At 47.2% G+C, this 26,515-nt stretch overlaps 1 protein-coding gene across 1 annotated transcript in view; it reads right to left on the reverse strand.

The window, feature by feature from the left end:
* NTAQ1 (N-terminal glutamine amidase 1) overlaps positions 1-22,950 on the reverse strand; it is a 43,772-nt gene extending 20,822 nt beyond the window's left edge. Inside the window, exons 1-4 of the mRNA XM_068134836.2 lie at positions 22,762-22,950; positions 5,680-5,785; positions 5,485-5,538; positions 4,477-4,622 (exon numbers count right to left, since the gene is read on the reverse strand). Of these exons, the coding sequence (XP_067990937.2) occupies positions 4,477-4,622; positions 5,485-5,538; positions 5,680-5,785; positions 22,762-22,814 (359 nt within the window). The 5' untranslated portion in view covers positions 22,815-22,950. The remainder of the gene's footprint in view (positions 1-4,476; positions 4,623-5,484; positions 5,539-5,679; positions 5,786-22,761) is intronic.
* Positions 22,951-26,515: the final 3,565 nt, after the last annotated feature.

The following is a 26,515-nucleotide window of genomic DNA, read 5'->3' on the forward strand; positions in this document are numbered from 1 at the left end:
TGGATTTTGACGTGGCGACCCAATTTTCAATAGCGTTCTTCCTTATGCCTAGATACAACCACATACCAGATTAGAAGTTGGAACTTCGCTTATTTTTCCAAGATATTTCGCTCACAAGGTTCAGACATATATATGGTGGTGGCCATCTTGGATTTTGATGTGGCGACCCAATTTTCAATAGCGTTCTTCCTTGTGCCTAGATACAACCACATACCAGATTAGAAGTTGGTACATCGCTTATTTTTCAAGATATTTCGCTCACAAGGTTCAGACATATATATGGTGGTGGCCATCTTGGAGTTTGACGTGGCGACCCAATTTTCAATAGCGTTCTTCCTTGTGCCTAGATACACCCACACACCAGATTAGAAGTTGGTACTTCGCTTATTTTTCAAGATATTTCGCTCACAATGTTCAGACATACATGGCATCAGACATACATGGCGGCGGCCATCTTGTATTTTGACGTGGGTTGCACCCACACACCAAATTCGAATGCGGTCCTTCGCTTACGCACGCACGCACGGACGGAGGGGAAAACCATAGTCCCCCTTTCGCTCCGCGGTGCGACGGGGGACAATTAACTCTGCTCCTCCCCTCTCCTTCAATCCCCCCTTCTCCGTCATCAGCTGAAAGGGAATAAAAGTTGTGTTTGCATAGAAATCAAACCCCATTTTTACCCTTTTTGTCTCCATTTATTTCTCTCTAGATCTATTCTTATTCTTATTCTCTCACTCTCACTCTCGCTCTCGCTCTCGCTCTCACTCTCACTCTCTCTCTCTCTCTCTCTCTCTCTACACTGCCACAGCCCAGCCACACACACTTTACAACACACTTACACTTTACAACATGCCTTGCACCACACAACCCCACAAATCAAACCACTCAACATGGGAACAACCACAACAAAACCTAAGCAAGCACGGCCAAGTGGAAGGACTTTGTTAAATTGTAGTGATTTTGATTATTTCAGAATAAAACTAGAACGGGCGCTCGGTAGAGCGCATACCTTCGCCGCAGCTACTGTTCTGTACTTGGTAAAAATACGATTTTGACCTTTTCGTGACCTTGACCTTGACCTTTGACCCGATTGCTCCCAAAATCTAATCAAATGTGTCCCGTATAATAACCAATCATCCCACCAAATTTCATGCAATTCGGTTGAATACTTTTTGAGTTATGCGAATAACATACACACACACACACAGACATACAAATAAATACACAGCGATCAAAACATAACCTTCCGCTTTTGCGAAGGTAATGAGCTGTTCCTGTAGGTTTCCTCTGCTGGGTAGTGCATTTCACAGCAAAGACACAACAATGATCCAAAAAACCTCCGGGATAAAGTTGTGGAAAGGCACAGATCTGGGGATGTGCATAAAAATATTTCAAAGGCCTTGAATATCCCTTGGAGCAGAGTCAAGACAATCATGAAGAAGAGGAAGGCATATGGTAAGACCAAGACAGTGCCTAGATCAGGCCATCCCTCCAAACTGGATGACCAAGCAAGGAGGAGACTGATAAAAGAGGCCACCAAGAGGTCAATGGCAACTTTTAAAGAGCTACAGGCATTTATGGCAAAGACTAGTCACTGTGTGCATGTGACAACAATATCCCATGCACCCCACAATTCTGGCCTGTACAGTATTGTGGCAAGAAAGAAGCCATTATTCAAAAAAAGCCCACCTTGAGTCCCATTTGAGGTACGCAAAAAACCACTTTGGAGATTCTGAAACCATGTGACAAAAAGTTTTGAGATCTGACAAAACCAAGATGGAACATTTTGGCTCAAATGGAAAACGTTACATTTGGTGCAAACCCAACACAAAGCACATCACCCAAAGAACACCATCCCTGCTGTGAAGTATGGTGGTGGCAGCATCATGTTATGGGGATGTTTCTCATCAGTAGGGACAGGGGCACTTGTCAGGATAGAAGGGAAAATGGATGGAGTAAAACACAGAAAAATCCTAGAGGAAAACCTACTGCCCTCTGCAAGAAAGTTAAAATTGCGGAAATTTCAGCATGACGACCTGAAGCACACAGCCAAAGCTACACTGGAGTAGCTAAGGAACAAAAAGATAAATGTCCTTGAGTGGCCTAGTCAGAGCCCTGGCCTAAATCCAATTTGTGGCATGAGTTGAGATTGCTGTCCATCAACACTGCCCACACAACTTGACTGAGCTTGAACAGTTTTGTACAGAAGAATGGGCAAATATTGCCCGATGAAGGTGTGGAAATTTGGTAGAGACCTATCCCGACAGACTCTCAGGTGTAATTGCTGTCAAAGGTGCTTCCACCAAGTGTTAGCTCAGTGGGGTGGACACTTATCCAACCAAGATATTCTACTTTTGTATTTTTAATTAATTTTCTGAAATTTGTAGAATTTGTTTTTCACTTTGAAGTTGTGGGTTACGATGTGTAAATAAAGGTGGAAAAAGTCTGATTTAATATTTTTTAATTCCAGGCTATAAGTCTAAGGCAACAAAAAGGTGAAAATTTTGAAAGGGAGTGTAGACTTTCTATAAGCATGGTATACACACATACACACACACAGACACACAGAGAGACACACACAGACACACACAGAGACACACACACAGACACACACACAGACACACACACACACACACACACACACAGGAACAAATACATCCCCAAAAATTGCAAAAAAGAAAATAAATATATAAAAATAAATATCAAGAAATATACATCAACAACTGGGAGAATGTCAAAAGAGCAGGAAAATACAAAATAAAAAACTGGACAGAGTGGGGATAGACAAAGAAGGCTCATTGGAATGGCTAAGAAGAGATCAGCTCAACTGGGATGGAGAACGAATCATAATAAATGCCCAAGATCAAGGACACTACACCAATGGATTAAAAAAGATGGCGGGAATGAGCCAGACGGACAAGTGTAGATTCTGCAAGACAGAAACAGAAAGTACTAGTCACCTGCTCTCGGGATGCAAAAAACTATTATCAGAACAACTTTTCACACAACGGCACAACAACGTATGCAAAGTGATTAATTGGAATATCTGTAAAATGTAAACATCCCAGGACCAGAAAACTCATGGAAACACGAACCAAGGGGAATCATTGAAAATGAGGACGTCATGCTCATCACCTGATGATTCCATCGAGCGTGAACATAGAAAACAAAGCATTGTGTCCGGACATTGTACTCAGGAACAAAAAGGAGAAGACAGCATTGATGATTGAGATATCAGTACCCAGCGATTTTGGCCTCAACAACGCAGAAATCAAGAAAATGACCAAATACCAGGACCTAAAAAATGAGGTCAAGAGATCTTGGAAGTGTTGAAACTGTGCCAGTGATAATTGGAGCAACACGAGTGATGAAGAAGAACCTCACTAACCACCGTTTAGAGGCCATTTTTCCCCGCAAAGCGGGGGTTGGCCTTTTCGGGGACCATGGTAGTTGTTGTTTTTTTTTTGGTCCCCTTTTTGAAGCAAGAAGATGAAGAAGAACCTCACTGAGATTTTAAAAACCATATCCGGGAATATTACCACAATTAACTACAACTAGAGACAATCCGGGTTTCGGTGACGATCCTGAAAAGATTCCTTGGAACAAAACTCTGAAAAAGTTGAACAGCTTGGTCCATGAACCGTGATCCCTTACCGAAGAGGAGGGTGGATGCTTTGGATCCTGGAAGGAGTCCGTTAACCTCCTGAAACCCGTAAATGGAGATAACTAACTAACTAACCAACACACACACACACACACACACACACACACACACACACACACACACACACACAAACACAAACACACCTTTTAGCGTGACTGGGTATTGGTGGATCACAGTTGTGCAAGGCATATCACCCAAAAATAACTGGTGACCTGATTGACTGAATTCAAACTTAATTGGTGGGAAGAGGGCCTTCACAGCTCAAGCTTATCAGCTTTTCTGTGCTGACACCACCGATGACAACACTCGACGGCAACCTCACGCAATTTTAAGCGATAAAATGATCTGATGATTAATCTATAACAATTCACAATGCAGTTTTATAAACAAGCACACACAAAAGACATGATGTACAAATCCGACAGGCCTCTAGATTAAGACACACTCACAGAACCACAAATAAATAGATCCCCAGCTGAAGCCATGACTCCATACAAATAGGGGTTTGAGGAATGACATACATGAACATAAAGTGGCTTCACCATACTGATTCCTTCCTTTTCTCTCAATATTGTACATTCCTAAATGTATTCCCCCTCCCCATAACCCCCTCGCTTGCGCATATGACCAATAACACAAAATAATTATTGTGGTATGGATTAACAAGCACTGCAAAACCCATTGAATTGCTAAAACATAATCCATCTAAATTTGCTCATGAATGCATGCAATTTTCTTTCAACATTCACATTCAACAATAGAGCACATCCCTCCACCACCACATGCTCCCTCCCTTGTTCTCGTCCTTTCACCTCCGATAACAATGGCGCAGAACCTCATCTGTGCGCAAAGCATCTCGCACATACATCTTGAAAGAGCAAGGAAAGGGCAGGGTTGTGTCTTGGTCGTAGACCCGACACTGATCTTGGGCTACGTGCAACAGAATGACGTGGTAGTCCTGAAAACAACAATGGATTAATCACAAAAGTACTTCATTAGTATTTGAATGTCATTAACAAACGCACACAAAAAAATGGAAGGAAAAAGTGAAAAGAGACATCGAGGTTTTGAGCAAATACTTGTACGCGTACGTCGACTTCATGAAGAAAACAAATATAAATCATTCTCCAAAGCTCCATCCTTCAGATACCGATAATCAGTTTTGTTGGTATTAGCAATCTCTTTGGTCAGATCATTGCGTTATCGGAATGATGCAACCAACAGACAGGTTAATAATCAAATCCCACTCAAATATGTATTCACTAGATATAATAGTTAAGAAAACTAAATTTCCAAAGGCCTGGTTTAGTCATCAGCTTCACACAAATTTAAAGAGTGGTTATAAAATCAATAACCGGAAAGCAATTTATTGTTTAAACCGGAACCGGAATTTAAAGAATTTAAACCGGAACAAACAATTTAAACCGGAAAACAAAAATAACCAAAGGCCTGGTTTAATTATCAGCTTCACACAGATTTAAACAGTGGTTATAAAATCTATAACCGGAAAACAATTTATTGTTTAAACCGGAACCGGAATTTAAAGAATTTAAACCGGAACAAACAACTTAAACCGGAAAACAAAAATAACCAAAGGCCTGGTTTAATTATCAGCTTCACACAAATTTAAAGAGTGGTTATAAAATCTATAACCGGAAAACAATTTATTGTTTAAACCGGAACCGGAATTTAAAGAATTTAAACCGGAACAAACAACTTAAACCGGAAAACAAAAATAACCAAAGGCCTGGTTTAATTATCAGCTTCACACAGATTTAAACAGTGGTTATAAAATCTATAACCGGAAAACAATTGCAAACCCAAAGGACAAACTCGTCATCCCCTCTTCTACTCCTCTGCCGCCAGAGTGGTATCTGCAACACAGAGAGATATATCTTTTCACAACGTGAATCGCCATTGTGACGGGAACTGAATGATTTATTAACATGTTTCATGCTAAACAGCACAAGAAACTGACATCGGCATGGGAGAAGAATGAGACAACACCAATCTACCTTCTTTGCATCGTTTGAAATGAACACCACGAAGAACTCCTCAATGGAAGCAGGTTGGTCGCTTCGGTTTCCCAGGGATTCACACAACTTCCAAATATTTTCTTCACTGAAACATAAATTCCCAACAGTATAATTTCACAACATAGATGCAAGTGACTTCAAGAATAGTTTAACACACGAGCTAATTTGTACGCCCTCCAACATATTTATAAAGTTGCTTGACTCTCCATCAGACAAAATGAACAAACAAAGAATATTTCAATTCTTACTAAGTAAACAAGATGAAGTTAAAAAAGAGAAAAAAGGATATTGTTGAAAAAAAAAATCCTTTTTTTGTATACATAGTCGAGGCTCATGGAAGAGCTATAACACAGAGCGGATTAGGAAGCAACATAACAAAAGGAACAGCAGAAGGAGAAGGGGGAAATGCCAACATCAGGACCGAGGGAGAAAATATATGGAGATGAACAAACAAGGGATACGGGTAACAATGAGGGCTAGGGGAGAAGGTAAGGGATGGACAAGATGTATATAGAAGCTAAATTTGGGGGTGAAGGGTCAGGGGTGGTTTAACGGGTGCAGAAAAGATCATGGTTTTGGATGGGGGGTGATTTCAGATGGTGGTGAACAGATGTCTTGAAGACCTGGAGGGAAGAATGAAATTGAAGAGAATGTGGAAGATGGTTCCACAGGTGGGGAAAAAGAGGAAAAACGAGTGGAGGTGAGCAGTGGATCTCGATTTTGCCAGTTTCACAAGAAGGTCATTGCTGGTGGACCACGTGTGTCCTGACAAACCACACAGGGTGAAGTGCAATAATATTGTGTTACGGAAGAGTCTGCGGCCTGTCTGTCATAAAGGGATGTCGACAGAGGGAGGAGTCATCACCAAATAGATAACGAGGATTTCCCAGAGTCAGAGAGATCATTGATGGACATTAGGAAAAGATTGGGCCATTGATGTAGATTAGGAACAGGATTTTGAGAAGTCACACAAGTCTTTTTGATGAGCCTCAATTTGCATATCAGAGTAATCTAAGCCTGTTCGAAGATGCTGCTCATGTCTATCCCCAGACTTTAGATACCTCCGAGTCTTTTGTGAGATCAGTTTTTATTGCCTTCTCCAGTGCCTTTAATACCATTGCAACACATATGTTAATTGATAAGTTACTGAAATTGCACGTCACCGCTAAATATGCAATATTGAGCCACTTTTCGTACAGATAAACCACAAAGAGTGAAGTTCAATAATATTGTGTTAGGTTTTAGAGTCACGGTGCAAAACAAGGTTGTTTTGTTTCTCCTTTTCTGTTTTCTTTGTACACAAGTGACTGCAACAGTTCAAGTCCTAATTGTAGTGCAATTAAACATGCAGATGACACAGTATTAGCAGATTACTAATGAATGATACTTGTGACGATGTGAACAAGGTTCATAAGTTTGTAGACTCGTGTGACCATCAATTTTGGTCCTCAATATCAATAACACAAAGGAAATGATTTTTCATTTTCACTGCTCAATTTGAGGCTACGACCCATTGATTTATCCATGATCATAACTATCGAACCAATTTCTGAATACAGTCCAAGTATTAGGGCATAATGATCGACGATAAATTGAAATGAATGAATGAATGATCGTTTTAAGGCCATTTTCCCCGCGAGAGCAGGGGTTAGCCTTGCGGGCCCCATGACAATCATGGTTCCCTGTTTTGAGGCAATGTTTTTATGGCCGGATGCCTTTCCTGACGCCAACCCTTAGTCGCCTCTTACGATGCGCAGGGATACGGTGTACCTATTCTAAACCGGGGTACACACCGGGACCAAGTATTAGGGCATAATGATTGACGATAAATTGAAACTGAACAGGAATTCCAAAGTGTCGGCTGGTAAAGCAAACCAAAATGAACCGTCTCAGGAAATTGAAAGTTTCATTGCAATCTTACTTCCTGGATCTTACTGGATTTTGAGACGTAAAGCATAGCTTATGTGTCTTAATCATCAAGGGATGGTCGGACCATCCAATGATTATCAAGCGCAGACCTAAATTAATTTAGCATGACGACGAAGACTAGTGAAGACTTTCTCCCTCTGTCCTCCATCGCACTCAATCACATGACGAAGAAGATAGATACATTTATTTATACAACGGACAGAATAGGGGCACACTTTCTGATTTTCATCTTAAAATGAAACTTCTTCAGCTTGAGTGAAGGCCCTCTTGTCCTGGTCGACTCCTCTAGTGTGGAAAAACTTATTATAGTCCACATTATTCAATCCTCTGAAAAAAATTAAAAATTGAATCATCTCTGCTCTACTTCAAGAGTGGATAGAGCAAGTGCCATCAAATCTACCTGGTCTGTGTTTCTGGTAAGTCGAGTAGATCGTTGTTGCACCTTGTCGGGGCAATCATCATCTTTCATGTAAAAAGGTGGGCAAACTATATCGCAGCACTCCAGTGTTGGTCGTACAATGACTTTGTATAATAATGCAAGCACCTTTATATATAATGAGGAAAATGATATCCTAATGATTCCGAGCCGACAGGTGGGAATCTAAGCAGCATGTGCAATATGGCAACTAAAAGATAAGCTTGAATGAAAGAACATCCCTACGTCCTTCTCCTCCCTTACTGACTTGATTCTCTGCGTCCACATCCCTTGCCCATGATGTATGCAAATTCCTGATTCCTTCTTCCATAATGAATAACTACACATTTTGCTTCTTTAAAGGGGAGCTGCCAGCATCTTGACCAGTTCATGGAAACATCAATATAATTTTGGAGTGCTACTGCATCTACATCCCTATCCATCACTCTATATAATTCAGTATCATCTGCGAACAACTTCAAACTGGACTGAACTGATTCAGGAAGATCATTGATGAACAGTGTTGGACTTCGTGCACTGCCCTGTGCAATACCACTTATCACTGGAACAGAAGAGGATGCAATTCCATTTACTACAACCCTTTGTGAGTGGCCTGACAAATATGATTTGATCCACTTAAGTAACTGACCATGGATTCCATACGATTCAAGCTTTTGTAAGAGCGGGACATGAGGGACACCGTCTAAATCTAAAGCCTTTCTGTAGTCCAAATGCACTCAGTCAAGACTGTGACCAGCATCGAGTGACTGTGACCACTGCTATAAAATTTCCAGTAATTGAGTAGTACAAGACCGACCACTCCTGAATCCATGCTGTTCATCACTTAGAAGATCACTTCCCTCTAGATGGCTCACAAGTGCAACTCCAATAATCTTCTCCATCAGTTTGCCGATCTGCAGACTAACTTACTGGATGATAGCTTTCTGGATTGCATTTCCTCCCTTTCTTGAAAATGTGCATTGCATCATCTTGCTTCCAGGACTCTGGTACCTCTACCTTTTTCAAAAGCTTATCAAATATGATTCTAAGAGGTTGACATATTTCCTGATACGTCTCTCTCAATACTCACAAATGCAATCCATCAGGGCCAGGGAACTTATCGATAGCTAATTTCAACAAGTATTCCTCTAGTGTCTAGTATATATATTGTTGCGGATATGAGGATTGCATTTTTTTGATTGTGTGTATTGTATTGTGGTAAATTGTTGTGTAACATTGGTTGGATATGGCCCCTCCTGCCTCCAGAGTTGTGTAAAGGTAAAAAGGCCGTCCCGGTAGTTAATTCCATGAAACACCACATTGCAGGACCCGATAAAACCCTTGTTCAGTAGCTTATACCTTATTATGTGTTTTAGAGTAAGGCCTTGTCTTCCATTAGAATAATACTCCATTGCACCGAATCAATTAAGAATAGCTCCCCTTCAATACTTCCATTTCCCAGCCAAACTCTCCATCTGCGGGTAAAGCAGTTCACAAGCGTGGGGTGCACGCCCTCTCATTTCGCTGCTATAGTGAATATGTGCTCCGTGCTCTGTTTGAACAGGAGGGGCGGGGTCGCCCGGGAGAGGCAAGCCCAGGGCGCCACGAAGGGCGGGGCTGTTCAGCCCCATGCCCAAATAAGGAAACAAGCCCGTGGCTCGCCACGAGGGGCGTGCCGTCGGCGCCATGCCCAAATAAGGAGACAAGCCCGTGGGATTACCATACAAGGTCACGAAACAGAGCACGGGGGAGGAGGGCGGTACCAAAACCGAAGGGGGCGTGACAGACCCGCGCTGAAGGTTTGGAGAGAAGGGTGCGACGATCGCAGAGACAAGACACGAGGGATACGGCAGATGAGTCCAGGTGCGTAAGAGGGTCGGCAGTCCACCGGGAGAGAGTTCAGAGTAGCACCGGAGTTGCGTGAGAGATACGAAAAACCTTTGACAAAGAGCCGCTTCAACCAGCCACGTTTCAACCAGCCAAGTGACCCTGCCGGCGTGTGCTGTGAAGCCAAATACAAGGAGCTGCCGGCGTGCACTGTAAAGCCGAATACAAGGAGCTGCCGGCTCCTCGCTTCCCGCCCGGAGTGGACCTGCTCGCTGTGCCCTGTGATTCCACCTGCTCATCCCTCCAAACGATTCCTACCCTTCCATCCATTTGCGTACGTGAGTTTGTTCTGTTCGTGCTGTCCTAGGTAGTAAACTAAGTCAGTATAAGCCAGTAATTTGCACTGTGTTACCTGCTTTTTCATGTCCGCTGTAAATACCCGTGACTGCTCTTTTTGCTTATGTGTGTGTAAATAATAATAAACCCCATTACTCTTCTGTACGTCTTCTTCTTCTTCCTCTTTGCATTCGTCGTCTTAGTCTTTTCCACATTGAATATCTGTGGCGCGATACGGCCAACGTCTGGGTGAATCGGGTTTAGTCGGGGAACAACTGTTCGGTCGCGGAGCCTCCGCTCGGCAAACATACCATCCTTAACCGCGGACTGTAACAATTGGTGTCTGGGAGTGAGATTCGAGGCCCGAACCAAAATTTTAAAAACATCTAGGAAAAAATTTGGTCAAAATTTGGAGCTGCTGGAAATTTGTGTTGTTTTAAAGCAAAACCCGAATTTTGAAATCGCGCCATGGCTGGTCAAGGCGACGGGATGTCGGTGGGAGAGATAAACGGGGTAGAATCGACCCAGGACCTCGGGGAAATGTATGTGGATGAAAGAGAGGAGGAGAACATTGGCAATGTGGTTGAGGGGGTATCAGGTGCACAAAATGGCGCCTTTGCGCACGCGGTTACAGCGGCACCAAATTTTGCCGCGCCCGCGACCATAGCAGCGCCACCGCTGGATTTGAACCTTTTTATGATACAAATGAAGGCCCTTATGGACAAGAATAGTGAGCGAGGAAGCCAAAATGGATGAGCAAATAAGGGACGAAGCGAGGGCTCAGAGTGCGCGATTGGAGGGCCAAATGGGACAAATGGGGAACCGGATGGATGCTCAGGGTGAGCGGATAAGGGACGAATTGAGGGCTGATAGTGAGCGATTGGGGGGCGAAATGGGCGAAATGGGGGGCAAAATGGGTGAAATGGGGGGCAAAATGGGAGAAATGGGGGAACGGCTAGAAGCTAAATTTGAGGGGTTAGACAACGGAATAAAAGAGGTAAAGAATGGGTTAACGGGGGTGGAAAATAGAATGGCTGCCCAGGAGAATCAATTAGAGGGGGTGAAAAATGGGTTAAGGGGGTTAGAAGATAGGATGGAAGACAAATTGCGGGAGATAGGGGAGCAATCTGCCCGATAAATTAAACAAATGGGAGAGCAGATAGAGGAGGTAAAAATCGGGGTAGAAACCAAACTGGATGCTCAGAGGGATGAATTGGGACAGATGAGGGCAGCATCTACAAAAGAGAGGGAGGAGATGAAAGAGGAGATACGACGAGGTGTAAGTGAGGAGGTCTCGGGGGTACGCGAGGAGGTAAAGCGAGGTGAAAAGCGTATGGAGAAAGAAGTGAGGAATAATACGGCGAGGTTACAGGGGGGAATAGAAGATCTGACGGAGGAGGTGGAACAGCTGACGGTGGGACAGACGGAGTTAGTGGAGCAGGTACAAAAGAACACTGCGGTACTAGGAGGGTTGAAAGCGACACAAAGAGACATCAAGGACGACTTGATAGCGACACAGAGGCAATGTCAGATGGTACGTGAGGGACTGACAATGAGGTTGGACGAGGTGACAGAGATAATGGAGACGAAGGACCGGCAGGTGAGGATGCACATAGAGATGGTCACGGTAGCCTTAGAGGACGAAATTGAGGAGACGCACCGGGAAATGAAAGAGGTGAAGCAAAAATTAGAAGAGGTGGAAGAGGGGGTGAGTGAAATTAAGAAGAGACGGAGGGAAACTAAGAGGGAGATAAAGGAGGAGGTAATGGAATTGGTACAAGGTCTGTGCTCAAATCGTGATGATGTGCTCGCTAACCAAATAAAGAGTTTGCAGGTGGCGAAGGAGGTGCGGAGACGAGGTGCCAAGGTGAGTGGCGATATACGTGGAAATGTACATGATGTGAGGAAAGCTTCAGTCGGCTTGGGGGTTGATTTGGATCCGGGTGTTCGTGAAAGGCCGTTGGTGAAGTGTGCGACAGGTCTGGTGTGCGAAAGAGGAGGTGTGCGAGAATGTCCGACTCTGGGGTGTGTGAGGAAAAAGTGCGCGCCGAGGAGTGAGTGTGCCGTCGAGAGTGAGTTGGTTGTTGCAAGTGTGCGAGGGGTCACATGGAAGCGCGGTGTGGTGAGTGTTACAGAGGATGTAACGAGAGAGTGTACACCTGTGGCGAGTGTTACAGAGGATGTAACGAAAGAGTGTACACCTGTGGTGAGTGTTACAGAGGATGTAACGGGAGAGTGTGCGCAAGAGGATGCGCGAGAAAGGTGTGTAACGGACGGGTGCACGAGGAAAGAGTGCGCTGTCAAAAGTAAGGAAGAATGCACACCTGTGGTGAGTGTTACAGAGGGTGTAACGGGAGAGTGTGCGCAAGAGTGTGTGCGAGAAAGGTGTGTAACGGACAGGTGCATGAGGAAAGAGTGCGCTGTCGAGAGTAAGGGTGGGTGCGCTGTCAAGAGTGGTGGTGAAAGTAGTGAGAGTGACACGGAGCGTGAGTTGGTTGTGACAGGTGAGAGAGGAAGTACACCTGGAATGGAAGGAAGCACACCTGGAATGGTAGAGCGTGTGTGGGAATGCACGCTGGAATTGGTAGTGAGGCACGTGGTTGGGTGTGCGAGTGAGAGCACAGCTGTGATTGTCACAGAGGAGGTGACCGAGAAGGGGGCGCGAAGAGGTGTGTTGGTGAGGTGTGCGAACGACGAATGTGTGCCAAGGTGTTCGGTGGTCAGGTGTGTGACCAAGTCTGTGAGCGGAATGAGTGTACCTGGGTGTGTAAGAGGAGGTGCAATGACGAGGAGCATGGGAACAGCTGGGTGTATGAGCAAGGAAAGGGCTGCGGGGTGTAAGCATGCAGGTGAGGCATCGACGGTAACCGGGTTAGCGGTTAGAGCGACTTATAGCCGAATCGGGCCCTCGGTGCGCGTCGGGCAGCTTCGCGTGCCACGAGGACCAGCGGGGATCCGAACCACGGCGGGTTCGAAAGGACCGCCGTACGTGATCCACGCTGGGCCGCGCTTGGAACGGCCGCGTCCGTGCTCCGCTAGGCGGAACGGGCAGCCCGATAGGAAGGGTCGTCATAGCGACCCCTTTCTGTTGAGGCGTTCCGGCAGGTCGAGATCGAGCCGTTGGATGGCTCCGTGCCGAGGTGGTGCGTGGGATCTCGGCCCGGGTAAGCCTCCTCCCCTTCACCGAGTGTCGGACATATCCAACCGCCGGCACCAAGCAACCCGCATTCATTGCTCGGCTTTACGAAGCCGGGCTGTGGAAGTGAATTGGCACACCGAGAGGCATTAGTAAGTAGACTGTAATGATGAGAATAGTGGTCTGGACCCGAAATTAGAAAAACAAAATTTGATGATTGGCAAAGGATTGGCAGAATGATGATTGGTAATGGTACAGTGATTGGCAGATGATTGGCAAATTTTTGATTTGTTGAAATTGGACGAGCAAAATTTATAGTAAGAGATGCCCCATGTGATGGGATGGCCAATCCACCATCCCTCACAGCAGGGGGCATAGGAGCACTAGTTTATGGGGTTTATGGCAGTGAAAACTAGCCCGGGAGGGTTAGGATATATCGTGTGTAGGGATCTAGAGAGGTGACCTTAGGTGACGTTAAGGTTAGGTAGTGACAATGACACCTGTAGTGGGGACGCAGGTAGATAAGTGTGGATGATAATGACGTGGGAGCGCAATAGTTTAAAGGGGCGACTGGGAAGCGCAAGTTTCAGAGGGGAGTAGTTAGATGACATGATGCCGTGTGTTTGAGGATTGGAAGTGTATGGTGAACAGGTGTGATTGAACAGGTGTGATTGCACAGGTGTGCAACTGAACAGGTCAATGGAGCAGTGTTTGAGTGATAGTGATAGTGATGAGTGTTGTATTGACCAAATGGTCCAGGAAGGAAGGAGGGTGCAGGTGGCATCAGGTGTGAGTGCACAGGTGTGCACCAACAGGTGTGTGGAATACATGGAGTGTGGAATATATGGGGTATTGGAATGGATGGTCGTGGAGTGAGTATGGTGGAAATTGTGGAGTGGAGTGGATGGTGCGAAGGTGTGAATGGGGGAAGAGTGGACCCCCATCACGGATACCCGGGGCGGGTAGTGTAAGTGTTAGGTAGAGGGTACAGGTAAATTGTGGTTGGATATTGGCATCTGTGGTGCGGGTGGAAGAATGGTGATTGGATGGGTGCATTAGTGTTGTGGAAATGGCTGGGCGTGTAGCCTGTTAGAGTGTGTAGTTGGTTTGGGCACTCCACCACTGTGAGGATGTCGGCCAGGTGAGGCCGCAGGTGGGCTCTGGGAGCCGGTAGAGTTGTTGTGGATGGGGCCCGAGGATCCGGAGGACGGACCCGGGTAGCCCAGTGCCAGAGGGCACCAAGGGGTGACAGAGCCAGGAGGGGCCTTCCCCAGTTAGTTAGGTTAGGGTGAGGAGCTAGGTAAGCTCGGGTGGCAACTGCAGTGGTGGAGGTGTGCAGGTGGGTAGACCTGCTGGGAGAGCTACACGTCGCAGCCCAGAAATTGTGCAAGGGCACCGGGAGATGAATCGGGGGAGTGAGACCCCAAATTGAGAAGCACCACAGTTTGGTCAATGGGAATTGGTTTTTAGAACCCATAGTGTAAGTTGGCCAATGGATTGGCAAGGGAGAGACCCCGGGTAGTGTAACATGTGTTAAAGTCATTTAGAGGGTAGATAGGATGAAGGATCTCCTCGCACCATCTGCATCCACTCACCTGAGATGACGTACCTCCACACCATGCCAGGTTGTTTTTATTATTTTTATGATGCAAATGTTTTGGATTGTGAGACGCATCATGACGTGGGTGTGACATTGTGCTTTGTTGTTCCATCTCTTCCTCCTTATGAGGATTAATGACGAATTGGGTGATGGCAAATTTTGGTTAGAGGGATTGTGGTGACGAATTTGGTGTAGAAGAAATATGGGGAGACGTGACGGTAGCGACGGATTGGTAAATGTGTAGATTTTGTACATATGGGGTAAGGGCAAGGGTAGTGTAGATGACAGGGGGGTGACGTACGGTAGGGACGAGCTTTCTCACTTCGCCCTCCGTACGCATTTCGCCTTGCATTGCCTTATTGATGTGTACCCTTGTGACCTTACACCTCGCTCATCTGTCTCTCCCCCCTTTTGTCTCCCACATGACCTGTGCGCCATTGGGCGCCGAGGGGAGCGTGCGTGAGTCGGCCATTGTGCGCCCGGAACTCCCAGAACCAGCTGTCTGCATCGATGCACCACATTATGGACCACATGTCTGTGGCCGAGCACCACTTATGGACCCCATGGGTTGGGGCATGGCCCCTCTGCTGGAACCGGCCATGAGGGCCCGAAATCTTGCTGGCGGACCTTGATCACAGGGCACCGATGCCCCACAGGTGAACCACACTAGTCGGCCCTGTGGGCCATAAATAACATAAATAAAAACGGACACGTTAGGTGCATTTTATTGCAAATAGGCCGCCAGAAAAGGAAAAAGCCAACATCTGGAAGAGAAATAATAATAGTCAGCAGAGGGAGCCGAAGAGCAAGAGACCACCTGCAGGGTTAGGGGTTGTCGATTTATTTTTATTCATTGAACAATGGTGACTGCACCGATTGGTGCTTGAGGGTGTGTTGGTGCGTTTTGGGTGCTTTCATGGTGCATTGATGCAGAGCAGACTGTCTCCCCCCCAGAAAGAACAATTACAGGTCCTGGGTTAGTTTTGTAAATAAAAGTAGCGTCAATTGTAAATAATGCTCCCCACCGTCAGTGTGTAGTTTGAAGACCATTCCGCAATTCGGTTAACTGTGGGCGTGAGTCTGTTAGGCAGGGTGCAATGGAGCAGCGGGACATATTTACCTTCGCAAAAGCGGAAGGTTATGTTTTGATCGCTGTGTATTTATTTGTATGTCTGTGTGTGTGTGTGTGTGTATGTTATTCGCATAACTCAAAAAGTATTCAACCGAATTGCATGAAATTTGGTGGGATGATTGGTTATTATACGGGACACATTTGATTAGATTTTGGGAGCAATCGGGTCAAAGGTCAAGGTCAAGGTCACGAAAAGGTCAAAATCGTATTTTAGTACAGTACAGAACAGTAGCTGCGGCGAAGGTATGCGCTCTACCGAGTGCCCGTTCTGGTTATCTATGTTTTAAAACTGTCGCACTCAGGGTCAGGTTAAAAGTAGAGGGAACTACACCTACGTGTCACACTAAATTAAAGTTATAGGCCCGGGACGTGCCTAAGAGGAGGAGGGTGCAGTGTTGCGGATATGAGGATTGCATTCTTTTGATTGTGTATTGTATTGTGGTAAATTGTTGTGTAACATTGGTTGGATATGGCCCCTCCTGCCTCCAGAGTTGTGCAAAGGTAAAAAGGGCGTCCCGGTAGTTAATTCCATGAAACACCACATTGCAGGACCCGATAAAACCCTTGTTCAGTAGCTTATATCTTATTATGTGTTTTAGAGTAAGGCCTTGTCTTCCATTAGAATAATACTCCATTGCACCGAATCAATTAAGAATAGCTCCCCTTCAATACTTCCATTTCCCAGCCAAACTCTCCATCTGCGGGTAAAGCAGTTCACAAGCGTGGGGTGCACGCCCTCTCATTTCGCTGCTATAGTGAATATGTGCTCCGTGCTCTGTTTGAACAGGAGGGGCGGGGTCGCCCGGGAGAGGCAAGCCCAGGGCGCCACGAAGGGCGGGGCTGTTCAGCCCCATGCCCAAATAAGGAAACAAGCCCGTGGCTCGCCACGAGGGGCGTGCCGTCGGCGCCATGCCCAAATAAGGAGACAAGCCCGTGGGATTACCATACAAGGTCACGAAACAGAGCACGGGGGAGGAGGGCGGTACCAAAACCGAAGGGGGCGTGACAGACCCGCGCTGAAGGTTTGGAGAGAAGGGTGCGACGATCGCAGAGACAAGACACGAGGGATACGGCAGACGAGTCCAGGTGCGTAAGAGGGTCGGCAGTCCACCGGGAGAGAGTTCAGAGTAGCACCGGAGTTGCGTGAGAGATACGAAAAGCCTTTGACAAAGAGCCGCTTCAACCAGCCCCGTTTCAATCAGCCAAGTGACCCTGCCGGCGTACGCTGTGAAGCCGAATACAAGGAGCTGCCGGCGTGCGCTGTAAAGCCGAATACAAGGAGCTGCCGGCTCCTCGCTTCCCGCCCGGAGTGGACCTGCTCGCTGTGCCCTGGGATTCCACCTGCTCATCCCTCCAAACGATTCCTACCCTTCCATCCATTTGCGTACGTGAGTTTGTTCTGTTCGTGCTGTCCTGGGTAATAAACTAAGTCAGTATAAGCTAGTAATTTGCACTGTGTTACCTGCTTTTTCATGTCCGCTGTAAATACCCGTGACTGCTCTTTTTGCTTATGTGTGTGTAAATAATAATAAACCCCGTTACTCTTCTGTACGTCTTCTTCTTCTTCCTCTTTGCATTCGTCGTCTTAGTCTTTTCCACATTGAATATCTGTGGCGCGATACGGCCAACGTCTGGATGAATCGGGTTTAGTCGGGGAACAACTGTTCGGTCGCGGAGCCTCCGCTCGGCAAACATACCATCCTTAACCGCGGACCATAACAATATATTGTCATGTCCGGAGCCGATGAACACCAGCCTTGGACGAATAGCCAGAATGGTCCTCAATTCGTTTTGTCAATGCCATTTATTTTTATTTTCTGATTTAAAAGGATATATTAAGTTCTCAATCAAAAACAAAGGCTCCGTAATATTAACAGTGAAATAAAGAATTGTGGAGACCAAATACTTTTGTCAATTTCAACTTATTTTTCAAGAAAATTGTGAGTTATTTGAAAAAAGTGCAATGGTGCCAATATCTTTGGCCACGACTGTATATATGAGTTTGTGTCTGTGGGTGGGTCATAAGCGGCGCCCATTCATAAGCGGCACTTCTCCCTCCTCTCCCCGCCTCCTCCCTCCCGCGTCACAAGCACCACACATTAGCCAGGTAACACCAGTGGGCCAGATATCGCAGCCATTTTTTTCGCTCCACATCGCTCATTGGCTTTATAGGCCTCTGTTGTACATTTGAAGACTGAACAATGAGTCCTCGATCATTAAACAAGAAGAAAAATACATAAAATGTCATAGCCCACACCATGGTTTGAGTAATTTTGCTGTACGGAGTTAAAGGCTGTCAGTCGGCCATATTTGGTCGGATGACAACACAAAATCTTCTGCATATGTATACTCATGTGTTGTCTTTGTACCAAGTTTGAAGAAAATCGGTGCATGCATATCTGAGAAATGGACGGGGATACATTTACGTAATAAAATGGCCGTCAGTCGGCCATCTTGGATCTTATCGCGAAAAAAACATCGTGCATGTGTAAGGCATCATTTGTTATCTGTGTGCGAAGATTGAAGAAGATCGGTAAATAGATTTCTGAGAAATGGTTGAGGACGTGTTCAATATCGGGGTTTTTTTTTTTACAAATAAAATGGCTGTCAGTCCACCAGTCGGCCATCTTTGATCATATCGCAAAATAAAGTGAGGTGCACATGTATTCCATCATGTACTGCACTTGTGCCAAGTTTGAACAAAATCAGACCATGCATGTTCAAGAAATGGTTGGGGACATGTTTAAGTAACGAAATGGCTGACACTCGGCCATCTTGGATCTGCCCTCAAAATAAATTACTGTGCATATGTAAGCCATCATTCATTATCCGTGTGCCAGGTTTCAAAGAGATCGGTATATGCATGTCCGATAAATGGTTGAGGACATTTTCAATATCAGGTTGTTGTTGTTTTTTACAACTAAAATGGCCACCAGGCGGAAATCTTTGATCACATCGTGAAAGAAAGTGATGTGCTGATGTATACGTCATCTTTGTGCTAAGTATGAACAAAATCGGTCCATCCATCTCTGAGATATGGTTGCGGACGGATGCATGCACGGACGAGACCAAATCCATAAGCCCCCGTTTCGGACTAAGTACAAAGGGGGCTAATAAAAGTACTGTTTTGAGGAAGCAAAGGTACATTGTGATTGCAACTCATGCAGAGGGAACAATGTAATGTATGTTTTGTCCGGAACGATCGCAGCAGCAGTCTAATATACACCACCCAAGGAAGGAACATTCTCATAATCCAGAATCAAGGGAATAGTGAAGTGTTGAATAAAAAAAAGTTTGGTTTTCTTTTACAAGTTAGTATGTACACGTACAGTCGTACACGTACACTTTCGTACATGCAACATCACCTCTGAGTTTATGTGCATTAAAAAAATTAAAACCGCGTTGAAGACTGGAAATGTTATGTTTTTATAACACGGACAATAGTCATGATTAATAAACTCTTAAATAAATAAAAAAACAAGTCAGGAGACGAGGATGGTTCACGAGCGAGCGGTATTCAATGACAAAGAACCACCTTTAGAGACCATTTTTCCCCGCAGAGCAGGGCTTGGCCTTTTTTGGGGACCATGGTCTCCTTTTTTGAAGCAATGTTTTACAGCTGGATACCCTTCCTGCCGCCAACCCTATTAGTCGCCTCTTGCGACACACAGGGAATTACCAGTGAACTGGTACTCAATTTGCCGACCTCAGAAGGATGACAGGCTGAGTCAACCCCCCTGGCATTAATTCAGCGATCGACCGGGATTCAAACCCAGGATCCTAGAATCCCAAGCCGGCACCCTAACCGCTAAGCTATTCAATGACAAAGGACGGACTATAACCGAAACAGGCCCGGACAGGCCAAGCCCGGAAATGTCACAACGAAGGTTACTGACCTTGAAATGAGATAGAAAATAATGTGTAATCAGTTATGAGGTTAGTTAGCTACACAATACCGAAAATTCGGTGAAAAATGAAATAAAATTTAAAAAATGAAAAATCGAGCTCCGTGGGGCTAGACACATGACATTGGCCTAACCAAATACCGAAACCCCTGTCAGATTCCACCAAACCCCTCGGATAAGATGTAGTTTGAACTCGATTACCCCCTAAAAAGAATCTTTTTCGGGCGTGGCTCAGCACACAATGGGCGTAATACGCCGACTCCAGGCAGGACACAACTATATCATATCAACCTCCGACCCAAGTTTCATTAAGATCGGATGATATCATCGGGTAGTTATGCTGCGGACAGACAGACACACAGACAGACACACACGCATGACGAATATCGTGGTCACTTGATAACTCGTGAACAAAAAAATGAAAAATCGAGCTCCGTGGGGCTAGACACATGACATTGGCCGAACCAAATATCGAAACCCCTGTCAGATTCCACCAAACCCCTCGGAGAAGATGTAGCTTGAACTCGATTGCCCCCTAAATTGCCTAAAAATACATCTTTTTCTGGCGTGGCTCCGCCCACAATGGGCGCAATACGCCGACTCCAGGCAGGACACAACCAGATCATGATATCAACCTCCCACCCAAGTTATCAAGATCAGATTATATCATCGGGTAGTTATGCTGCGGACAGACAGACACACACACAGACAGACCCACGCACATGACGAATATAGTGGTCACTTGATAACTCGTGAAACCAAAACTGTCCTTTTGTTGACGTTTTGTATGTTCTGTTCACTGTCCAGATTCCAGGGATGTTTCAGTTACCAAGCAGCTAGCTTGTGCTTGCCAAGCCGTCCGTTCGCTATCAATGATTTTGAATGGAGTGCTTGCTTGAGTCACCCCTCCTGATCCCTGCTCAATCCCCCCCTGCGCCCTCTTCACTGTCCCCTGCTCTCCCCCTGTCCTCCTGCTCTCCCCATGTCCTCCTGCTCTCTCCATGTCCTCCTGCTCTCCCCCTTTCCTCCTGCTCTCCCCCTTTCCTCCTGCTCTCCCCCTTTCCTCCTGCTCTCCCCCTTTCCTCCTGCTCTCCCCCTTTCCTCCTGCTCTCACCCTGTCCTCCTGCTCTCACCCTGTCCTCCTGCTCTCACCCTGTCCTCCTGCTCTCACCCTGTCCTCCTGCTCTCACCCTGTCCTCCTGCTCTCACCCTGTCCTCCTGCTCTCACCCTGTCCTCCTGCTCTCACCCTGTCCTCCTGCTCTCACCCTGTCATCCTGCTCTCTCCCTGTCCTCCTGCTCTCTCCCTGTCCTCCCTGCTCTCACCCTGTCCCTCCTGCTCCCCCCCCCCTGCTCTCCCCATGTCCTCCTGCTCTCCCCCTGCTGTCCCCCTGCTCTCTCCCTGCCCTCCCCTGTCCTCCTCCTCTCCCTCTGCTCTCCCTTTGTCCTGCTCTCCCTTTGTCCTGCTCTCCCTTTGTCCTGCTCTCCCTCTGTCCTGCTCTCCCTCTGTCCTGCTCTCCCTCTGTCCTGCTCTCCCTCTGTCCTGCTCTCCCTCTGTCCTGCTCTCCCTCTGTCCTGCTCTCCCTCTGTCCTGCTCTCCCTCTGTCCTGCTCTCTCCCTGTCCTCCTCTCCCTCTGTCATGCTCTCCCTCTGTCATGCTCTCCCTCTGTCATGCTCTCCCTCTGTCCTGCTCTCCCTCTGTCCTGCTCTCCCTCTGGCCTCCTCCTCTCCCCCTGGCCTCCTCCTCTCCCCTGGCCTCCTCCTCTCCCCCTGGCCTCCTCCTCTCCCCCTGGCCTCCTCCTCTCCCCCTGTCCTCCTGCTCTCCCCCTGTCCTCCTGCTCTCCCCCTGTCCTCCTGCTCTCCCCCCCCCCCCCCTGCTCTCCCTCTGTCCTGCTCTCCCTCTGGCCTCCTCCTCTCCCCCTGGCCTCCTCCTCTCCCCCTGGCCTCATCCTCTCCCCCTGGCCTCCTCCTCTCCCCCTGGCCTCCTCCTCTCCCCCTGGCCTCCTCCTCTCCCCCTGTCCTCCTGCTCTCCCCCTGTCCTCCTGCTCTCCCCCTGTCCTCCTGCTCTCGCCCTGTCCTCCTGCCCTGTCCTCCCCCTGTCCTCCTGCTCTCCCCCCCCCCTGTCCTCCTGCTCTCCCCCCCCCCTGTCCTCCTGCTCTCCCCCCCCCCCCCTGTCCTCCTGCTCTCCCCCCCCCCCTGTCCTCCTGCTCTCCCCCCCCCCCTGTCCTCCTGCTCTCCCCCCCCCCCCCTGTCCTCCTGCTCTCCCCCCCCCCTGTCCTCCTGCTCTCCCCCCCCCTGTCCTCCTGCTCCCCCCCCCCCTGTCCTCCTGCTCTCCCCCCCCCCTGTCCTCCTGCTCTCCCCCCCCCCCCTGTCCTCCTGCTCTCCCCCCCCCCTGTCCTCCTGCTCTCCCCCCCCCCTGTCCTCCTGCTCTCCCCCCCCCCCCTGTCCTCCTGCTCTCCCCCCCCCCCCCCCTGTCCTCCTGCTCTCCCCCTGCTCTCCCTTGTCCTCCTGCTCTTCTCCTCTCAATATTCTGGTCAGCGAAGCGACCCTGCGTTGCCGGACACCTTTGCATAGAGGTATAAAAATCGTTTTTAGCCCCATCTCTCCATGGTGAAGAATGACTTAATCAATTCCTCCTTGTCAAACATGAAACAGTAAACACCATCCTTGTCCGAATCCGTCGATAACGTTTTGAGGTATCCTGCTCACAGACAAACATGTGTGAAAACATAACCTCGGTCCACCTTCGGTGGCGGAGGTAATGAACGAGCTTCGACTCTTACCAGTAACAATTGGTGTATGCACAAAATTCACGAGCAAATAGCGCACGCGCCATGCTCGACTCGCTGCAAATCCTTCATGTTGCTGTTGTTGTTGTTTTTGTATATTTTTTTGTATATTTTTGAGGAGATTTCAAAGGCACAATTTCTTATTTTATTTAGCATTTTAAATCCACAATTTACGGCATTGTTTCTTGACGTTGTCGGAGCGTCTTGGCGGCGGGTGTCGGCTCGGGTGGCATCGTTAGATTTACAGATAAGGGATTCTTCATAATTATTGTAAATAGCTTTTGGATTTACTTTCAGAAGCTTAACTGATTCTTCATTTTTAAACTTTCATCGTTTCCAATGCGGCTATTGATACAGCATCTTTCTTATACACCGCATATAAACTTTAGTCCATTTGAATCAAGAATTGGATTGTTTTTTTAAATTTATCTACAGACACACGATTATGATACCGATTACATGCTCCATTATGATACCGATTATTATTATTAGTACTGAATGCATCCAAACACCGGAAGGATGCACTCAAGGAATTTCCACGCAGTAGGCCATTTGGTCCATCATACCTGTGCTGCACTGACATGACCAACCCCAGTATTAGTGTTACCATTCCTCACACAGGGCCCATGAGCATTAGTTTAGGGGGATGGCAGTGATAGGCACATGGGGGTGCCAGCAATGGTTACCTCCATGGGGCACCGAAGCTAGCCGAGGGAGGGCTAGGATAATTGTTAGGGAATTAGCAGACTGTAGGAACAAAAGATTTAAGTAGTAGTAGACTTAAGTAGTGACACTGATTTAAGTAGTGACACTTGTACTGTAGTGGGGACGTAGCCCAGTATCCCTAACCTCCTACACCCCCTCCTCACCCTCTCTCCCCCAACCAAACAACGGAAACTGCAAAAAAATACATGCACCCACACATCACAATAAACAACATGAATGAAATATGAATAAATGCAATACAACCCTATGAATATAACAACATGTCAACCCGCACTTGCCTTCTTCCCTTCATTCTTTCCCGCATCAATCCTTTATTCCTTCGTACAATCTCTCTTACACCAGAACACCATAGCCTGGTAGGTATAGCTTGAGTATGAATGGGGTATTGTGTACATCTGTGCTGAGTGTGATGTCTGTGAGGTCTCATCAAGAGATGGTGTGTGCTCAGTGTTGTATAATATTGTCGCGTGACTACACTTGGTGAACAACTAAGGGTAGCATGGATGACCAAACGAGCTGTCACTCCGAGGCCTTCAGTTCAAATGGCGGAGAATACGCGTGGGGAAACAAGAGGGAGGGGGAGAAACCAGAGCGCTTAACTTCACGGATCCCACCGGCAGTCCTCAAACCTGCAATAAATCAACTCAAACCGAGACGAGTTTAAAATGTACAAGAAAATACCGGCTTTATTAAGAAATGCCGGTAACAACATAAAACACGGTCAAATAATAATAAATTCCTCAATTGGAGCGCTCCCAAACAGACCCGAACACAGACAAAGGATAAAATAACTGCAATAAATATCGTTTGTGTGCACTTAACTCTGATTGCTGGTGGGGTTTCTTCACTAATTGTGGAAATCGTCCGGGGCTTTGGTGGTAACACCACATTCATTGGCGGGAACCGCACGTTCGTTGGGGGGAACCACACGTTCTTTGGCGGGGACCGCACATTGGTTGGCGGGTACCGCACCTTCATTGGCGGGAACCCAGGCCTGGCTCTGTGTCGCGTTCCTCCAGGCCTCGTCGCGCTGCAGCGAGCCAGCAGCACTCATCCACCCGTCACCCTTGCTTGGAAAGCCGTGGCTGTTCATCCTCACGACCACCAGCAAGATCTCCAAACACGGCCGTTCACGATCGCTTCCTTGGGCCAGAGAGAAAAATGCCACCGCTCGTACGAGGTCCAGGTGAGAAAAAAGCGCAAGAGGGAATTCGGTCAGAGCGAGGAGCCGAGGAGAAGAGAACAAAATGTCTGCTAGAGCGAAAAGCCAAGAAGAAGAGCAGAGAGATGTCCGCTAGCGTGTTCTTTGATCATCCAGGCTCTGACGACATCTGGGGAGCTTCGCCAATCAGCGAGTCGCTCCCTACCAGTCCTTCCCTGCTTCTATCAGCAAGTCCCATCTTACCCCAGCCTTGTGCCAATCAAAACTCTGACCAATCACTGCCCTTCTGGGCATGGCCCTCGGCCCACCGGTCATGTGCGCTTACAAAGTCAATGTTATCAGCGGCAGCGCTCAATGTCCTGGCTTCCGGTAGGTTTTTAATTAGGGTGTTTAAATGTGCGCGATTGGCTTGTGTCTATGGTGTGGTGCCAAAAGGGACAGAGGAATAAAGTACAGAGATAACGACACACAGGGATAAATTACCCATAATCCCTGAGCTAATTAAAATACCCGACTCCTCGTAGTGGGGATGAAGATACACCTTATATGACATCCGGGCTAAACAGATTCCCCATTTATTACATGGTGGTTATTCTTCATCGCGACATATGGAGCATGCTAATTTATGCACTCTACCTGGTCTATGGTATCCCTGCAAACGTAACCCCCCCCTCCCCCCACCCCCCCCTACTCTCCCTTGGAACCGTAGCTCCCACAAGGTTCATTACAGGCGCTACCAACCCAGTCTTACCACTTACCGACTCACACTTAATTAGCCTATGAAATAAATCAGGAGGGCTGTGGGAAGTGAGCCGTAGCTACTTACCTATTCTCCTTATCATTCTACCCCCTTAAGAAAAATTCACATTTCAAATATTTACAATCATCGAAGTCCGTGCTCCTAACTCCTGGGGACAGGAAGAAAAAGGTCAAAACACACAAAACAACTACCTTAACCACAACCTTAACCACAACCTTAACCATCAAAAATGCAAAAATCCATAAAACATTTATACAACCCCTTCCTAAAGACCACGTCCCCCGGTGGATGCCACAATACCCAACATTACCTGTGGGGGCCATCCCAATGCACTCCAAATTTCCACGGTCCCTGTCCTGGTGTTACAGGTGAGTGACATGGCTAGGTGTATTTCTCCCCCAATCATTCACACAAAGACCATAACCATTCATACACATTTCAAAAATCATCAAAGCACAAAATCATCATGGCATGTATTTCACCCCCCCTGCCGGACCATGGCATAGATGTCATTACACATGTGTGTGTATTTATACTAGGCAATGGGGAGGTACTGTACAAGTAAGATGGTGGGGGCGCTTCAGGCTGTGGTGCCAGCAGTTCAAAAAACAAGTCACCCGACTTACGACTTCTTCACCCTCCCCTCCCCCCTTTCACTCTTGGCCCCCTGACAGCCAAACAGCTCCTTACACTGTCGTCCCGCCGGGGAGGTCTCCACACCAGGCTCCGTCACCTCAGGCTTTCACACAGCCTCCAGGTCGCCGAGGGTCTCTCCATACCACAGGGAGCCCAAACAGACCCCAACCCGACGGGCTCCCAATTTCCAAAAACCACTGACTGCTGGGGGCAATTACCGCAGAGGGGGCCGCAGTCTAGTTGGGACCGCACGTTAACTTATCGCACGACCGCAGTTAGGACCGGACAGTGTTAGGACCAAGGGCAGTGGGAGCCGTGAGATTTGATGAGCAGTGAGATTTGGTTTGACGAGCCGTGAGATTTGGTTTGGCGAGCCGTGAGATTTAGTTTTACGAGCCGTGAGATTTGGTTTGACGAGCCTTGAAATTTGGTTTGATGAGCCGTGAGATTTGATGAGCCGTCAG

This window comes from Myxine glutinosa, chromosome 13, assembly GCF_964187855.1.
Source record: "Myxine glutinosa chromosome 13, kmMyxGlut1.1, whole genome shotgun sequence".
Lineage (NCBI taxonomy): Eukaryota > Metazoa > Chordata > Myxini > Myxiniformes > Myxinidae > Myxine > Myxine glutinosa.